This window comes from Mustela nigripes, chromosome 5, assembly GCF_022355385.1.
Source record: "Mustela nigripes isolate SB6536 chromosome 5, MUSNIG.SB6536, whole genome shotgun sequence".
Classification (NCBI taxonomy): Eukaryota; Metazoa; Chordata; class Mammalia; order Carnivora; family Mustelidae; genus Mustela; species Mustela nigripes.
The window spans coordinates 66,328,295-66,343,266 of NC_081561.1; the positions used below are offsets into that span (position 1 = coordinate 66,328,295).

General features: G+C 51.4%; 1 protein-coding gene across 4 annotated transcripts; it reads right to left on the reverse strand.

Moving 5' to 3' along the window:
• Positions 1–4,941: 4,941 nt before the first annotated feature.
• Positions 4,942–14,736, reverse strand: PI16 (peptidase inhibitor 16). Of its 4 annotated transcripts, none has more exons than XM_059400576.1 (7): positions 14,530–14,733; positions 9,726–9,947; positions 7,858–7,967; positions 7,491–7,579; positions 6,146–6,811; positions 5,814–5,941; positions 4,942–5,397 (listed from the first exon to the last, which is right to left on the reverse strand). In XM_059400576.1, the coding sequence occupies exons 1-6, from the start codon at positions 14,683–14,685 to the stop codon at positions 5,832–5,834; spliced, it is 1,353 nt and encodes a 450-aa protein (XP_059256559.1). In that variant the 5' UTR covers positions 14,686–14,733; the 3' UTR covers positions 4,942–5,397; positions 5,814–5,831. The 4 variants fall into 4 exon arrangements, with proteins under 4 accessions (XP_059256559.1, XP_059256558.1, XP_059256557.1 ...); XM_059400575.1 differs by having other exon boundaries at positions 4,942–5,491; XM_059400574.1 differs by having other exon boundaries at positions 4,942–5,376; positions 14,530–14,732.
• Between the last annotated feature and the right edge of the window lie 236 nt (positions 14,737–14,972).

Genomic DNA, 14,972 nt, shown 5'->3' on the forward strand with positions numbered 1-14,972 from the left:
CCAGGGAAGTCCCCCCACCCCCGGTGCTTTGACTGAACCAGTTTTCCCCAGGGGCCCTAGTAGCCATTGACTTGAGGGCAGTTTCCTTTGTGTATCTTTGGTCCCTCGGGGTGCAGAAGCATGCCTGTGTGGGCGTCCTGTGAGGGACCACCGATTGAGGCCTCTGAGGTCCCATTCTCACTTCAGATGGCTGAATCACCAAGGTGAGCTAGGTAAGCGGGCCGGGCCTGGCTGGCACCATTTCTTTAGAGAAGGAAGGCCTTTCAGAGGCATGTCTGTCTCCCAGCATGTGATCTTTCTCCAGCCCACTGTGGTTTCCCCCGAGCATTGACCACTGGTGGGGGTGGGGGCAACTTTTCTTCCTGTTGCTCTGCCCTAGAATCCTATTTTTTCCATTGATTCCTTCCTGTGGTCCCCCCAGATGTAGGGCACTCTGGAATGTGAGCTGGGCTGGCGCTGAAGAGCCCCTCTGACAGCCATCCCCTCAGACATTTGGAGAGGCCACCTCTGGTCAAGAGTGGGCCATGGGTGGGCGTGGCAGGTCACCCTGAGGAGAACCAGCGCTGCTGCCAAGTAGTCCCTGGGGACTTGCGAGTCAGAACAGCAAGAACCAGAACCAGAAATGGCGAGAAAATCCCTTTGATGCTCTCAGTTTTTAGTTGAGCAAAGTACAGGTTTTACCCCTAATGTTTTTCAGGTCAATATATAGATGTGGTTATTGTGCATGTTAAATGCCCCCTTTGACAGACTCTTCTGTGTTTGAAGGCTGAGGTCTCACCTACCGTTGGAGCACCTGGTATTTCACTGTCAAGTCCTGGAAACTAGAGTGGCAGGGTTTTTAGCTGAGAAAGGAGATCGAGTTGGACTGGGGTAGGAAGGGAGCTGAGCCATCAGCAAAAGGAGGGGTGACAGTAGTGGGAATGTCCTCGTGGGCAATTAGTCTCCATCCACTCCTCCTGGAAAAAGCAATTCTGATGGACAAAGCTGGGGAGTCCTCTGGTAGGCCTTTTGGGGCCCCCTGTGCTGAAGCCTGCGTTGGTAGTGGTGGCCTTTGCTGGTAGCCCTTGTTGCTTTGTCAGTCCCCAGATACCTGAGAGCTGTGTGGCAGAGTGCTGGAGCAGAGTGCTCCCCACTGTGGCCCTTGAAGCCTCAAAGTGCCAGCCACCTTCCCCTCTGAACGTGCCCTCCTATTTACCATGGGCTTGTGCTGACACGTCCCCTCCCTGCCCATTTGTCACAGCCTTGCCTGACAACAAGACATGGGACACCATGTCTTGTTTCCCAAAAAATGAACTTCCAAAGAGGTCCCTGCTTCTGGTCTTAGGTGGGTCCTCTTCATGTGAGGGTGTCCTGAGGGCTGGCCACAGATGCTCTTGCTTTTCAGGAGGCAAGCAGAGCTCACCCCAAAACCAGAGAAGATGGGTTTGGCCTTACACAGGCCTGGTCTGCTCAGAGGCAGCCTCACCTGACTCCCTCACTGACCTAGGGCTAGCTTGAGAAAACAAGCCCAGGAAAGGAGGGACCCCTGTGCTCAGGATCGTAAGTTGGATCATCCTCTAAAAACATAATACTCTCTATACTTAGAAGAAGAAGAAGCAAAAGCATATGACCATCTCAATAGACACAGAAAAAGTATTCAACAAAATTCAACACCCCTTCATGACAACAACATTCAAAAACCTAAGAATATAACTTCCTCACCCGGATAAATGACATCTCCAAAAGACCCGTAATTAACATTAGACTGAATGATGAACACCCTGATTTTTTTCCTCTAAGATCAAGAGCAAGACAAGGATGTCTGCTCTTGCCATTGCTCAGCATTGTCCTGGAGGGTCCAGCCAGGGCAGTCAGGCAAGAAAATGAAATAAAATTTATCAGGGTTAGAAAGGAAGAAGTAAAACTATTTCTGCAGATGACATGATCTTGTAGATAGAAAATTCTGGGGCACCTGGATGGCTCAGTTAAGCTTCTGCCTTTGGCTCAGGTAATGCTCTCAGGGTCCTGGGATTGAACCCCTTATGGGGCTCCCTGCTCAGCAGGGAGCCTGCTTCTCTCTCTCCCTCTGCCCCTCCTCCCTGCTCATTCTCTCTCAAATAAATAATGTTTTTTTTAAAAATCCTAAAGAATCCACTAAAAATACTGTTGTAACTAATAAATGAACTCAGAAAGGGCACAGAATATAAAATTGATGCACAAAAATCAATCATACTTTACATTCACAGATGAACAAAGTAAAGAATAAAATTAATAAAACAATTTCATTTATAATAGCATCAAAAATAAAATATGAACAAGTATAACAAAAAGCCCACACAGTTTATACCTTGAAGACTACAGAATATTGTTAAACAAAAGTAAAGACCTCAATAAATGGAAAGATAACCCTTGTTCATGGACTGGAAGACCTCGGTGGCAGAATACATAGTTTCCTATCAAAATCTCAGCTGGCTTCTTTGCAGAAATTTGACAAGCTGGCACTAAAATTTAAATGGAAACTCAAGGGATCCAAAATAACCTAAACAATGTTGAAAAAGAAGAACAAAATTGGAGGACACACACTTAACAATTTCAAAATGTCCTACAAAGTTATGATAATCAAGATGGTGTGATACTGGCATAAGATAGACCTAGAGATCAATGGGACAGGATTGAGAGAAATCCAGAAATAAACTCTCACATTTAAGATCAATTGATTGTGGACAAAGGCAACAAGACAAGTGAATGGAGGAAGAATCACCTTCAACAAAAAGTTCTTGGACAACTGGATATTCACATGCATTAAGAATGAACTTGGGGGTGTGTGCCTGAGTGGTTCAGTGTGTTAAAGCCTCTGCCTTCGGCTCAGTTCATGGTCTCAGGGTCCTGGGATCGAGCCCAGCATCGGGCTCTCTGCTCAGTGGGTAACCTCCTTCCTCCTCTCTCTCTGCCTGCCTCTCTGCTTACTTGTGATCTCTCTCTCTCTCTGTGTCAGATAAATAAAATCTTTAAAAAAAAAGAATGAACTTGGGCAACCACCTAACACCGCATATGAAAATCAACTAAGAATGGATCAAAGGCATAAAGACAAGAAATGAAACTATTATAAAACTCTTAGAAAAAGCATAGGCTCAAATCTCTGTGACCTCAGATCAGGCAATGGTTTCTTAGATGTAACACCAAAAAGTACAGTAACAAAAGAACAAATAAATTGGATATCATCAAAATTGAAGACTGCATTCAGAAGATATCCTAAAGAAAAATCGAGAAGACAACTCACAGAATGAGAAAATGCTTTAAAATTACATATCTGATAAGGGACTTGTATTTAGACTACATAAAGAATTCCTGCAACTCATAATAAGACAAGTATCCCAGTTAAAAAATGGGCAAAAAGGGGCACCTGGGTGGCTCAGTGGGTTAAAGCCTCTGCCTTCAGCTCTGGTCATGATCTCAGGGTCCTGGGATTGAGCCTGCTTCCTCCTCTTTCTCTCTGCCTGCCTCTGCCTACTTGTGATCTCTGTCAAAATCTTTAAAATAAAAAAATTAATAAATTTAATCTTTTTTTTTTAATGGGCAAAAGACTTGAATAGACCTCTCTCCATAGTCAGAAGGCCAGTAAAAAAGCGCGTGGAAAGATGCGCTTGGCATCATTAGCCATCAGGGAAATGAAAATAAAAAAGCACAATGAGATAGTACTTCAACTAGGATGGCTATAATTTTAAGAAGACAGATAATGAGTGTTGGAGAAGATGTGAAGAAATGGAAACCTTCGTGCATTGCTGGTGCACATGTGCAATGGTGCAGCCACTTTGGAAAGAAGTGTGGCAGTTCTAAAAAAATGTTCACCACAGAGTGACCGTAGGATCCGCAGTTACCCTATGATACTGACAAACGGATAAATAAAATGTATTCTATACAAGGGACTAAGGAATAAAGTACTGTCATGTGCTACCTAATGGATAAATCTAAAAAAGATTATGGTAAGTGAAAGAAGCCAGACAGAAAAGGCTGCCCACTGTATGATCCCATTTATACAACATGTCAGAACAGATAACTCCGTAGAGACACTAGACTAGTGGTGGTTTTGGGCTTGGGGTGGAGGGGGAACAGAGAGGGGCTGCTAATGAGGATGGGGTTTCTTTTCAGGCTGTTGGAATGTTCTAAAACTGACTGCTGGTGCTTGCACCATCCTAAAAACCATTGCATGGTACGCTTTAAATGGGTGAATTTTACATGAGTTATATCCTAATTTATATCATTAGGTTGTCTCTTAATATGTTATGTGTCTCTGTCTCTGTCTCTCTCTCTCACACACACACACACACCCTGCATTGCAAGCTTCCTGTTTGCTCCCATTCCAGCTTTGACCTGGAGACTGTCACTCTGTCATCCCCACCAGCCCCACCTCGGTCCCAAGCTGCCCGCCCTCAGTCACCTACTGCTGCTAGCCCTACATGCATATACATAGACACACACACACACACACACACACACACGTGCTTTCCCACCCTGCAGCACCCTGCACAGTCCTGTGCTCCTCTAGGGGAGTATGTCTGGGACTCCAGAACCCTTCCTCGGGACACCTCCAAGCACCCACGGCTGGCAAAGTCTCTGGCTTGGTGTACCAGCTGGGCCTGGGCAGCAGCACCTTGTAAAAAGGCTGTGTGCCTCTCCTTGATTTGGGGTCTAAAACCCAACGAAGCCTCCACCGGTGACCCCTGGAGATGGGGGAGTCAGCCCTTGGCCCTCCCTCTTTCCTGCTCGCTGCCTAAAGATTTGAGTTGGGGAGGGGAGCAGTTTAAAGGAAGGAAAAGGTGCCCCAAAGAACTAGGTGGAGGGTGTAGGGAGAGGAGGTGGGTAGAAGACAGAGCAGGTGCTAGGTGCTGGAAGGGAACCTCTTCAGGACATCCCCAAGAGCCACCCCTTCACCCACCAGTCTTCATAAGCACAGACACTCGGTACTCTTCCAGAGGCTTTATTCGGGAGTCAGGGACTGCTTCCCTTTCCTGGTCCTTGCCTGCCCCCCCCCCCGCTACCATGTAGAACCCCATTCAGTTGGAGCTTGTCCTTCTGCCCCTCATAATCCCCCTCCCCAGCTACACCAGCGAGTAGGGGGAGGGGGCACTCAGGGAGAACCAGCTACCTGCAGAGGCAGAGTCCCAAGCCTGGTAGGCAGGGATCTCCCCTGAATCCCCACCCATCCAGGGAATGAGATGGGAGGGGCAGAAGGGGTCTGGGCCAGGTGGCCGGCCTTGTGCCCCCACGGTGTGTCTGCAGATGAGGCACAGGCCCTGCAGCCTTGTCCATCCAGAGGGCCTTCAGCCAAGAAGCATCTTCAGTGGAGAGGCAGGGTGGTGGGGAGTCGACGGCAGGACGACAGCTGACCTCTTCAGCCTGGGAAGGCAGGAGGTACTCCTGGGAATAGCCCCAAACTCCAATGGCTTAAGGAAGAAGCCAGGAGACGAGGAGGGGTCAAGGGGTTTCAGGGAAGCACTGAGATCTTCTGTCCCTGGAAGAGCAGAACCACGGCCACAGGACAACTGGAGATTGAGCACAAGTGGCCACAGGAACACTGCCCAGAGTAATCCGCAGCTAGCTGAGGCCTGGACCTCCACAGAGGCAGAGGCACTCCTGGGGCAGTGCCAGGAGTGGACATTACAGAGGCCTCCTGAGGGGACAAGATCACTGGCCTGGAGTCTGGTCAGAAGCTGGGGTTAAAGGGGGACTTCTGGGCCACAGAGCAGGACCTGCCCAGGAAACTGTGGCCTCTTCCTTGGAGAAGAGATGATCCAGAGTGGGCATGAGGCCAGGGTCTCCCCACCAGCCCTTGCCTTTGAGTGGTGACTCCTTCAGAAGATTCCAGCCAGGACCAGGGAAGGCAGCAGCAGCAGTCCCAGAAGGGGGCCCCCGATGTGACCAGGGCCCGAGTTCAGCCCTGAATTGACACTAGGCTCTGCACCTGTGGGGAGAGAGAGGCTTTGTCTCAGCATGGACACAATTCTGCCTGACCTCCCGCCTTCCCTGCCAGGCGTGCAAGTGGGGGCCCAGCAGCCAGGGAGGAAGCTCTTATTCAGTGGGTACAGCCCACAACACTGATGCTGGAGGCAAGATGATGACCTTCTGGCAACAAGGAGGGAAGGTGGGACAACACTACATGCCTTACCAGGCAAAGATGACTGCAGAGCCAGGGTGCGCCCGCCCACAACATTAGCAGTGGCAGAGGCATTGGGGGACTTGAAGGAAGTGTGTCCCATGTGGTCCAGTGTGGCCGGCAGCTCTCTTGTCTTGTTCTGGCCTGGAAAAACTGAGGCCAAGACCTCACTGGAAGGAGGCAACTCGGCCTCAGCCTTGCCCACCTTCTGGGAGTGGGGCAGTGGCTCCCGTGTCCCTGTCAAGAACATCTTGGGGTGCAGAGAACTGTCTGGGCTCTTGGGGGGCACTATTGTCCTGCTGGCCTCTTTGTCTGCCAATTTGAAGATGGGATCATGGGTCGACTTGGGGAAAGTAGCTGGCCCTTCATCCAGGGAGAACAGGCTGTGAGTTGCCAAGAAGGAAGGGACCTCAGTCGTTAAGGAAGGTGGAGCCTCTGTTGCCATGGAGAGGGAATCTTCCGTTGCTAAGGAAGATGGGGCCGTGGTTTCTGCAGCAGGTAGAGCCTTGGTTGCCAGGGGGCCTGAGACCTCTGTTACCAAGGAGGATGGAGTTTCCGTTGCCAGGAAAGAAGGGACACTGCTTTTCCTAGAGCCTGAAGCTTGGGTTGCCTGGGAAGCTGGGGCCTCGGTTACCGGGTGAGGCAAATCCTGAGCCTCTTCTGGGTCTGTGATGGGTTCTGACAAGAAACAAGGCCCTGCCTTAGTGCTACAGCGGACTCCACCTCCCTCACCCCACCACAGTCAAGGTGAGGCGACCAAATTTCCTACGATGACAAGCAAACACACATCCCCTCCAGCGACTATATCCTTCATTGGTAATATTATTTTATTACAACGTTGTTATTTTATTGTAGCACTAAAACAATGTCTCCTTTATCCACCTCTTTGTCCAAATCTTGCTCTCGGCACTCACACAACTACTTTTTCAGGGGAATCTCCAGCTAGATGCTTGTGCCTATCAAGTCCACCGCTTCCCTTGCTTGTCCCCTTCAAGGACACTTGGCCACGCCCACTACCAGCCCCCACCCCACCCCGGGGGAGCCCTATCCTCCGGCCACGCCCACCTCGCCCGCAGCTTGAGGGCCTCCGTCCTCTACCCTCAGCTCCAAGGATTGAAATCCGACCACTTTAAATGACTGGGCGCCAAAGTGACTGCGCAAGGAAGGCGAAGTGGGCTTGGGAACTCGGAGAGAGTGGGCCCGCAAAGGGTCCCCGAGGGACAAGTCTCACCAGCCCTCTCCTTACTCCCCTTCTCCCTTTCCCGCCCCAGCCGGTGCACCGGCTATGGGAGTCCTTGGAGGCTCTAATTCCCTCGCAGCCCCTTCCTACTCCTCCCCACCCTACCCCCCAACTCACCACAGAGGGAGTTCTCGCAGCGGTAGCCGGAGGGACATAGAGAGCACGGAGTCCCTTCCTGGTAGGGTCTCTTTCCCTTCACGTTCCCCCTGCGGGAAGCGAGGACGATGCTGGGAGCGGGGCAGTTCCTACAGACCCCTGTCCCGATCCCTCAAACACATACCCAGGTCGGAAGTACCCCTGGGTCTTGCTCCCAACTAGCTTGCCCGGCCGATGAGAGCAGACTCCCATGGGTTCCCTCACAGCCTCCCCAAGAATATGGGGTTCAGGCCCCAGATTAGCCCCCTCCCATATTGTTAGACTGCCCAGCTCAACCCTCCCCTTGGCTCTGCCCATCCTCTACCCGCAGGGCTCCCTGGGCACTCACGGGGGCTCATAGTTGCAAACCAGCAATTGGATATTGATCTCCTCAACACCCTGGAGCTTCTCACAGAAGTGGGAGCCACAGCCAATCCTCTCCGTCTTGGCCCAGACCAGCTGAAGAAGAGCAAACCCAACAGTTTAGCCTGGGTGGGACACCAGTCTTGTATGGGTGGGGAGGGGAGGATCCCTACAACCTGTCAAATCCAAGTCTCTGAGGACACACAGCTCCAGGCACAACTGTAAACAGGCAGTTTGGGAAGAATTTGTCCTGAACCATACACACTATTTCACCAGGCTTTTCTCTGAAAAAAATTCCCTTAGTATATACCCTCATGAATTCCTCCTGCGAATTTTTTTTTTTTACAACTTCCTGTGCATTTTAAACAAGGGGTATATCCAAAGGAATGAATCTCAAACATGAGAATCTTAGATATCAGCAACAAACAAAATCCAAGGAAGAGAACAGAAGGAACCATTTTGAACATAGAACTTCCTCCCGCTTCACAAGTGAGCAGTGGTCTGCTCTGCTGTTTCTAAGTCTGGGTCTCCTACCTGCTAGAATGAATTCTGTCTTAAGTATAAAATTTAAAAATCAAAACAGCTTTTGTGCACCACCATGGACTGATACCAGCAGACTCTCCTTGCTATTTCTAGCCGGGTCTGTTCAGGAGTCACTAAAACAGAGGCAAGTTTTTGTTGTGAGATCTGGCTCCAGCTACTAATTCTGCATACATCCCCCAGACTGTTTGTTGTTTTTTTTTTTCCTGCTTAAGTTAGCTGAGGATACACCACTGTTGAGCATGCCAGGCGCTGACAGCAGTCTTTGCAGGAGGGTGTCTGTGTGTGTGTGTGTGTGTGTGTGTGTGTGTGTTTTGGAGGTGGCCGGGGGTGTGAGAGGTGGGAGGGTATGGAGGGGAGGGGAGAGGGAGGGGCTGCTGGGCCCTCACAACTTCTTCATCTGGATGGATGATGTCAAGATTTCCTTCCCCAAAGATTAGCACTAAAAATACCACTCAAAAGAAGCACTGGAAAGTGGAATTGGTGGATATGGGTGGGAAGAAGGTCGATCTTCCTTTTTCTTTTTTTAAAAAATTGTTCTGTTATTGTTTGAACAATAAGCATTGGGTGGAGAAGAACAAGAATTCAATAACACTACTGTTAATTCCCCTACACGTATACACACCCCTACAGCACCCGCACCCAGCATCTCTTATCTGGAAACTCCAACTTTCAAAGTGCAGTGAGAACCCTGACATAAGCAAGAAGTGACTTCGAGGGGCAGAGAATGATCTCGAAGGCTCCCTGAAACCTTCACTGGGTGACGATTTGCTCTTATTTTACACATGGCTTTTAAAAGCAGAAGAAAATTTAAACACACAATTGTTTATTTGCTTTATCGGACCCTGGCAGGTTAGAAACAGACACCATGAGAAATGACGGAAGAGGGACAGTGAGAGAAGCCAGAAGTCGAGGGCAATTACCGCGGGGCAAACAGCCCTGCTTGAGGCCGGAGGACAGGACCGCTTAGAGGTCAGTCAGTATTCCTAGCACAATAATCATCCACGACACTGGCTCTGCGACACCTAACTCAGGTTCCTTCAGTAAGAGGAGGCCGAGAGGGGCCATCTAGATTTTCAAGCGATTGTGCTTCTTCAAGAGTCAGCGTCGTCAGAGGCGTGGACAACACAGGAGCTCCTGTCGAAACTTCTACGAAGGATCTCGGGGCCTTAGAGCGGGGACTGCCTGATCTTGGAGCTGGGAAAGGGAGAGGCAGCCCCTGCCCCACCCGCCCACGGCTAGTGCGGCCCCACCCACGGCTCGTGATGCCCCGCCCACTCGTTGTGTAGCCCCGCCCACCCTGCGGGCACGCACCTGCGTGTAGTGGCCGCACATCTGGCCCTGGTCGCAGGTGGCCGCGCTGAGGTTGTAGTGCTCGCGCTCGTGATGCCACTCCTCCATGGCCAGGGGCACGTCCATGCCCTCTTCCGTGATGGCGAACAGGTTCTCCCCGCGCCGCCCGCGCTCCTTGTTGTGGCCCCACACGCACTGTTGCGCGTAGGCCTTGGCGAAGGCGGCCAGCTCCTCGTCCCACCTCTGCGGGACAGGACGGAGAGGTGAGCAACACCTGGCCTCGGGCTCCGTGGAGACGGTGGAGGTGGGTGGGAGAGGGAGGTGGGGATGCCCCCGACTCTGGGGATTAAAGAAGCTTGAAGGTGTCCTGGGGGCCTTTGGAGGCCGGAGACCCTCCCTTCCTGCTGGGTAACTCTTGGCCATGATCAGGAACAGGCCTATGCTCCTGGTGGGCTTCTGCGGGGGAGCTGGGAGGGTTCCACCCTAGGCCATGGAGTTGGCTAAACTTGGGACCATTTACCAGCTGTGTGATTTTAGACAGATTGCCTACCCTTTCTGAACTTTCATGGGGCTTTGTGAAGAATAAATCAGATGATGTTTGTGACAGTGTTATCATTAATTAATATTAATATCCCTCTATATGAAAGGAGGGCAGCTGTGCCCTGCCTACCTCCCAGAGCCACCTGACTGCTCTGAAGACCACAGAATTTCCAATGAGATGTTCAAGGGCTGCATTATTTATCCTGCTATCCTCCACCCCCTTACCCACACACACCATAAATATGACTTGGGGGTGGCCAGCATTCCCCACTCAGGTCCCACTCTTCCTTTGGGGGTGGCCAGCATTCCCCACTCAGGTCCCAGCCTTCCTTTGGGGTCACCTAGCCTCCATGGCTTTACCATTTCCAGGCTTCCCTCCCAGGTGGTCTCAACTTTTGTCAGCTGAAAAACCCTTTCCCCCAAAAGATTGTGTCTCTGCATGACCCACCGAGAGGCCTATTTTCAGAGCCGTGGTGTCTCAAGGAGCTGTCAGTTCCCAAAGGCAGTGTTCTCCAGGGGGGACCTCAGGTGAGGCAGCAGGAGGGAGCATGTTAGGTTAAGGGACCTCTGAGGTTCTGTGTGTCCCTGGCTGGGAGGACAGCCCCAGTGTGGGTGGGAAGAAGGATTAACAAAGGTTTGACGAGAAAGGCCTGGATCCCATTAAGCTCTGTCCTTGGCCTCTCCAAGAGAAATGGATGGCCTGGCAACAACTCTTGCTCCACCCTCTGGCGGCCCAGCCAGCTGTGGGAGCCAGACAGCCTCCAGAGCGCCAGGAGCTTGGGTGACCGTGAGAGGGGGGGATAGTGTGGCTCCTCACCCACACACGGTTCTCGGGAACAGCTGCCTGGGAGTGCGGATGGGAACATAGGGCTGGGACCACCCCACTTTGTGACAGCAGTGAATCTCTTTCCCTCCCTGGGTGTTTTGTCGCTGTTCCCTGAAGTTCTCTTAGACTCTGGTAGTAAGCGGGTTTGGGGAGTGGGAATGCAGCAGGCTGTGGGGGACTAGGATCGGGGAATCCGGGATGACCTGCAGCGCTCCAGACTGAACCGTGAGCTCCTTTGGGGTAACACGGTGATGTGGTCCCAGTGTCTGGCATAGTGCTGGCACATAGCAGGTGCTCAGTAGACATTAGTCTGCTATTGATGATTGAGACAGACTGCTTTAAGCAGTCTCCCTACAGAGCCTGGCTGGGATTCCTATTCCGACTGGATGCGTGGAGTCCCATTAGTAGAGTCATTCCTTTGGGTCTCAAGGCTTCTCAGTCTTCCAGAAACCACAGGGATTTTTGAGAGTCACGGCACCCACCCACACTGGCCACATGGTCACTGTCTGAAAACAAGTCCATTCATTCACTCACTCATTCAGCAGTCCGGGGCAATATGCTAGCCTGGAACTAAGAGAAAGGACCGAGATGCCCAAGTTCACATTGCCATAAACTGCTGATTGGGTCATGATGTGGTCAATGACAGATTTGCAATGGGTGGTGTAGAGGCACCGAGGAGGCCATTTAGCCCAACCTGAGGGCGGAGAAGGAGGCACTAAGCTAATGTAATGGCGGCATTAGTCAGGTGGAGGGAACAGAAGGCACAGCATGAACAAAGGGAGGACAGAAGGGAGAGACAATGTTTTGACTGGGGAAGGACAAGCTGTTGAGGTTATGGAGGGAGAAACTGAGCAGGAGAGGAGGCTGGAGGCGTCAGCAGGGGCCAAACACATAGAGAGAGTCTTCTTAGAAGCTGGAGCTTTATCCTGAGGCTGTCAGGAGCCAGTGGGAGCCACTGAAGGGTGTTGAGCAAGGTCAAGCCTGGGTATTGGATTGTTCATTTTGGGCAGCGGAGGCCAGAGGCTGAGGAAGCAGGTAGAGGCTCTTCTAGGAGTCCTTGGGAGAAGTAATAAAAGTTTTATCTAAGGTCAAGGATGGGGGAGTAGGATTCAAGGAAAATGGAACCTTCTGGAAGGTAAAGGTGGTGACGATTAGATGTGATAGCTAAGGGAGAGAAAAGAGTTCATGATAACTGCCACCAGCCTTACCCTGGATCCATTCCCTCTTTTGGTAATCAAATACTGTGTAATACTTACTGGATGCCACACACTGTTCTAAATGCTTTCTACATATTCACTCATTTAACCCTCACAACCATCCTACAAGGGACTTACTATGTTGTCATCATCTTCAATTTACAGATGAGGAAGCTGAGGCACAGAGAGGTTAAGTAACTTAACAAAGGTCATGCAGCTAGTAAATGGTAGAATCAAGATTTGAACGAAGCCACCTGGCCCCACAGTTTCTGTATTTACTACTGCTGAGGTTGAGGCTGAGGCTTGTTCCAGTCTGTCCCCTCCTCCCATCACTTCCCACTGGACTGCAGCATAACCCCTGAGTATCCAAACTGCTTCCCAGAATGTCACCTCACCACCAGGGTCTAGCTCTGTCCCCAAAGCAGCTCCTGGGTGGGTAACCCCCAACCTCAGCCAACAAGACTGAAGGGCATCGGAGACCTACAAATGGGGAAACTGAGGCTCAGTACTGTGTTCCAGGCCTCACTCAGGGAGCTGTTGGCAGAGCTGGTACCAGCATCCAGTGCTCCGGGTCTGTTGTCCGCAGTTCCTGGTTGCCAGGCAACAGGGCTTGAATGGTGGTGCTGAGTGCATTTCTAGAGGCGTTCCTTGACTCTCAGCCTAGGGAATGCCAGTCACAAGTGCTAGATCAGGAAATGGAAGCCTTCAAAGGTAAAAGGAGCCACCCGGAGTCACTTGGCCAGATTGAGCAGAGCTGCTGGAACTCCAATCCTGGACCCTCAGGTGCGCTGCTATATTCCCCTAGGTGTGACCTTGCTCTGGGACACTAGCTATGGGGTGCCTGGACCTTGTTCCTGAGCCTCCCAGGGCACCCAAGGGTCACCAGAGAAGATGGGCTAGCTCAGCCCTCCGGGAGAGCAGGAAGGAGGTGAATTTCTGATTCTCTCTCTTTTTTTCAAAGATTCCTTTTTTTTTTTTTAAGATTTTATTTATTTATTTGACAGAGATCACAAGTAGACAGAGAGGCAGGCAGAGGGTGATGGAGAAGCAGGCTTCCCGCTGAGCAGAGAGCTTGATGCGGGACTCGATCCCAGGACTCTAGGATCATGACCTGAGCCGAAGGCGGAAGCTCAATGACTGAGCCACCCAGGCACCCCTCAAAGATTCTATTTATTTGAGAGAGCAAGAGAGACTGGGAGAGAGACAGAGGGAGCTAGAGCGTATGAGCAGCGTGAGGGGCAGAGGGAGAGGGAGAAGCAGGCTCCCCGCTGAGCAGGGAGCCTGATGTGGGGCTGGATCCTAGGACCCTGGGATCATGACCTGAGCCAAAGGCAGTCACTTAACCAACTGAGCTATTCAGGCAGCCTTTCTCTCTTTTCATCTTGAGCCTAAACATCCCATCCTAACCCTACTGTCAAATAACCCTCCCTCTGAACAGAGGTAACCACCACCCCAAATCTGGCTTCCATCACCTGTAAGCATGGCTCTGTATCTTTACTACATTTGCATGTGTCCTCACAAGTGTGCAGTAGTAGTTTTTACCCGTTTTTAAACCTTATATAAATGTACCCTCCTATACATATATTTCTTGAGATTTCATCCCCAGACCCCATCAGTGTTCTATCTGGAGATTCAGTCCTTGTTGCCATATGCCAGATTCAGTCCATCTAGCTCTAATGGTGACCCATTTTACAGATGCAGAACTGACGGTCCTTACTAGGTTAAGGGACCCACCCCAAATCGCAGGTCTTGTCGTATGACCGAGACAGAATGGCAGCTGTGGGATGCTGAGCCCTCTCTGCTTCTGATTCCTGTTCTCTCCCACCTCCTTATACATCCCTCCTACCCTATGCCAGGACCCCTCCTACTCCCTCCCCGTGTTTCCTCTCCTCATTGCCTTGGAAGGCCTCTGAAAGACCATCTTTACCAAGGTGTTAGGAATTTCCTATGTCCCCCCTATGAGGTGCATCAGCATTTTAGGAGTGCTGGGGAAGGGGCCATTGAGTGGGAAGCTGGGGACTCCCAGGCCTGGCTCTACCAGCTGTGTGACTTGGAGGGAGCAGTAAGTCCCTCGGAGCCTCAGTTTCCTGATCTGTAGAATGGGGCTACTTCTGGGAACCTGTGAATTACATAATGTCTCTGACACTGATCAGAGAGGTGAGTCTTAGAGATAGCTTCAGCTTGAGGGTAGGAGGAATTGGGGGACCCAGCCCAGCACCCCATCAGTTCCGGCAGGTGAGTGGCCCCTGGCCACCACACTCACCATATGCAGCATGTCCGCAGCAGGTGGGGACACCTGGGCCCGGTAGAGGTTGTGCAGCTCCACCAATGCACGTTTCTCATCATCACTGAGGGCGCCGTTGGGACTCACAGTGGCGGCCAGCAGCAGCAGCAGCAGTGGACTGCAGGAGATGTGCATGGTGGCCAGTCCTCCCAGCCTCTCCCGGCCAGGGGTCTGGCAGCTGGATTTAAAGTCCTTCCCACACAAGCACCACCCTGGCTGGAGACGGCAGGGAGGGGCCGTCTGCAGGCCTGGCCCGGCTCACACAGCGTCTCCAGGAGGGCTGGGTGCTTGGGTCCTGACCAGAGCTGAGTCCACTCCCAGCATTTATCTCCCCTCAGAGTCCTTGGCAAAAGCCTCCTTTCTCTTGGTAACAGGGGCTCAGGCCCAGTGCTGTGTGCGTTCCCCTGTCCCTCCTGAGTTGT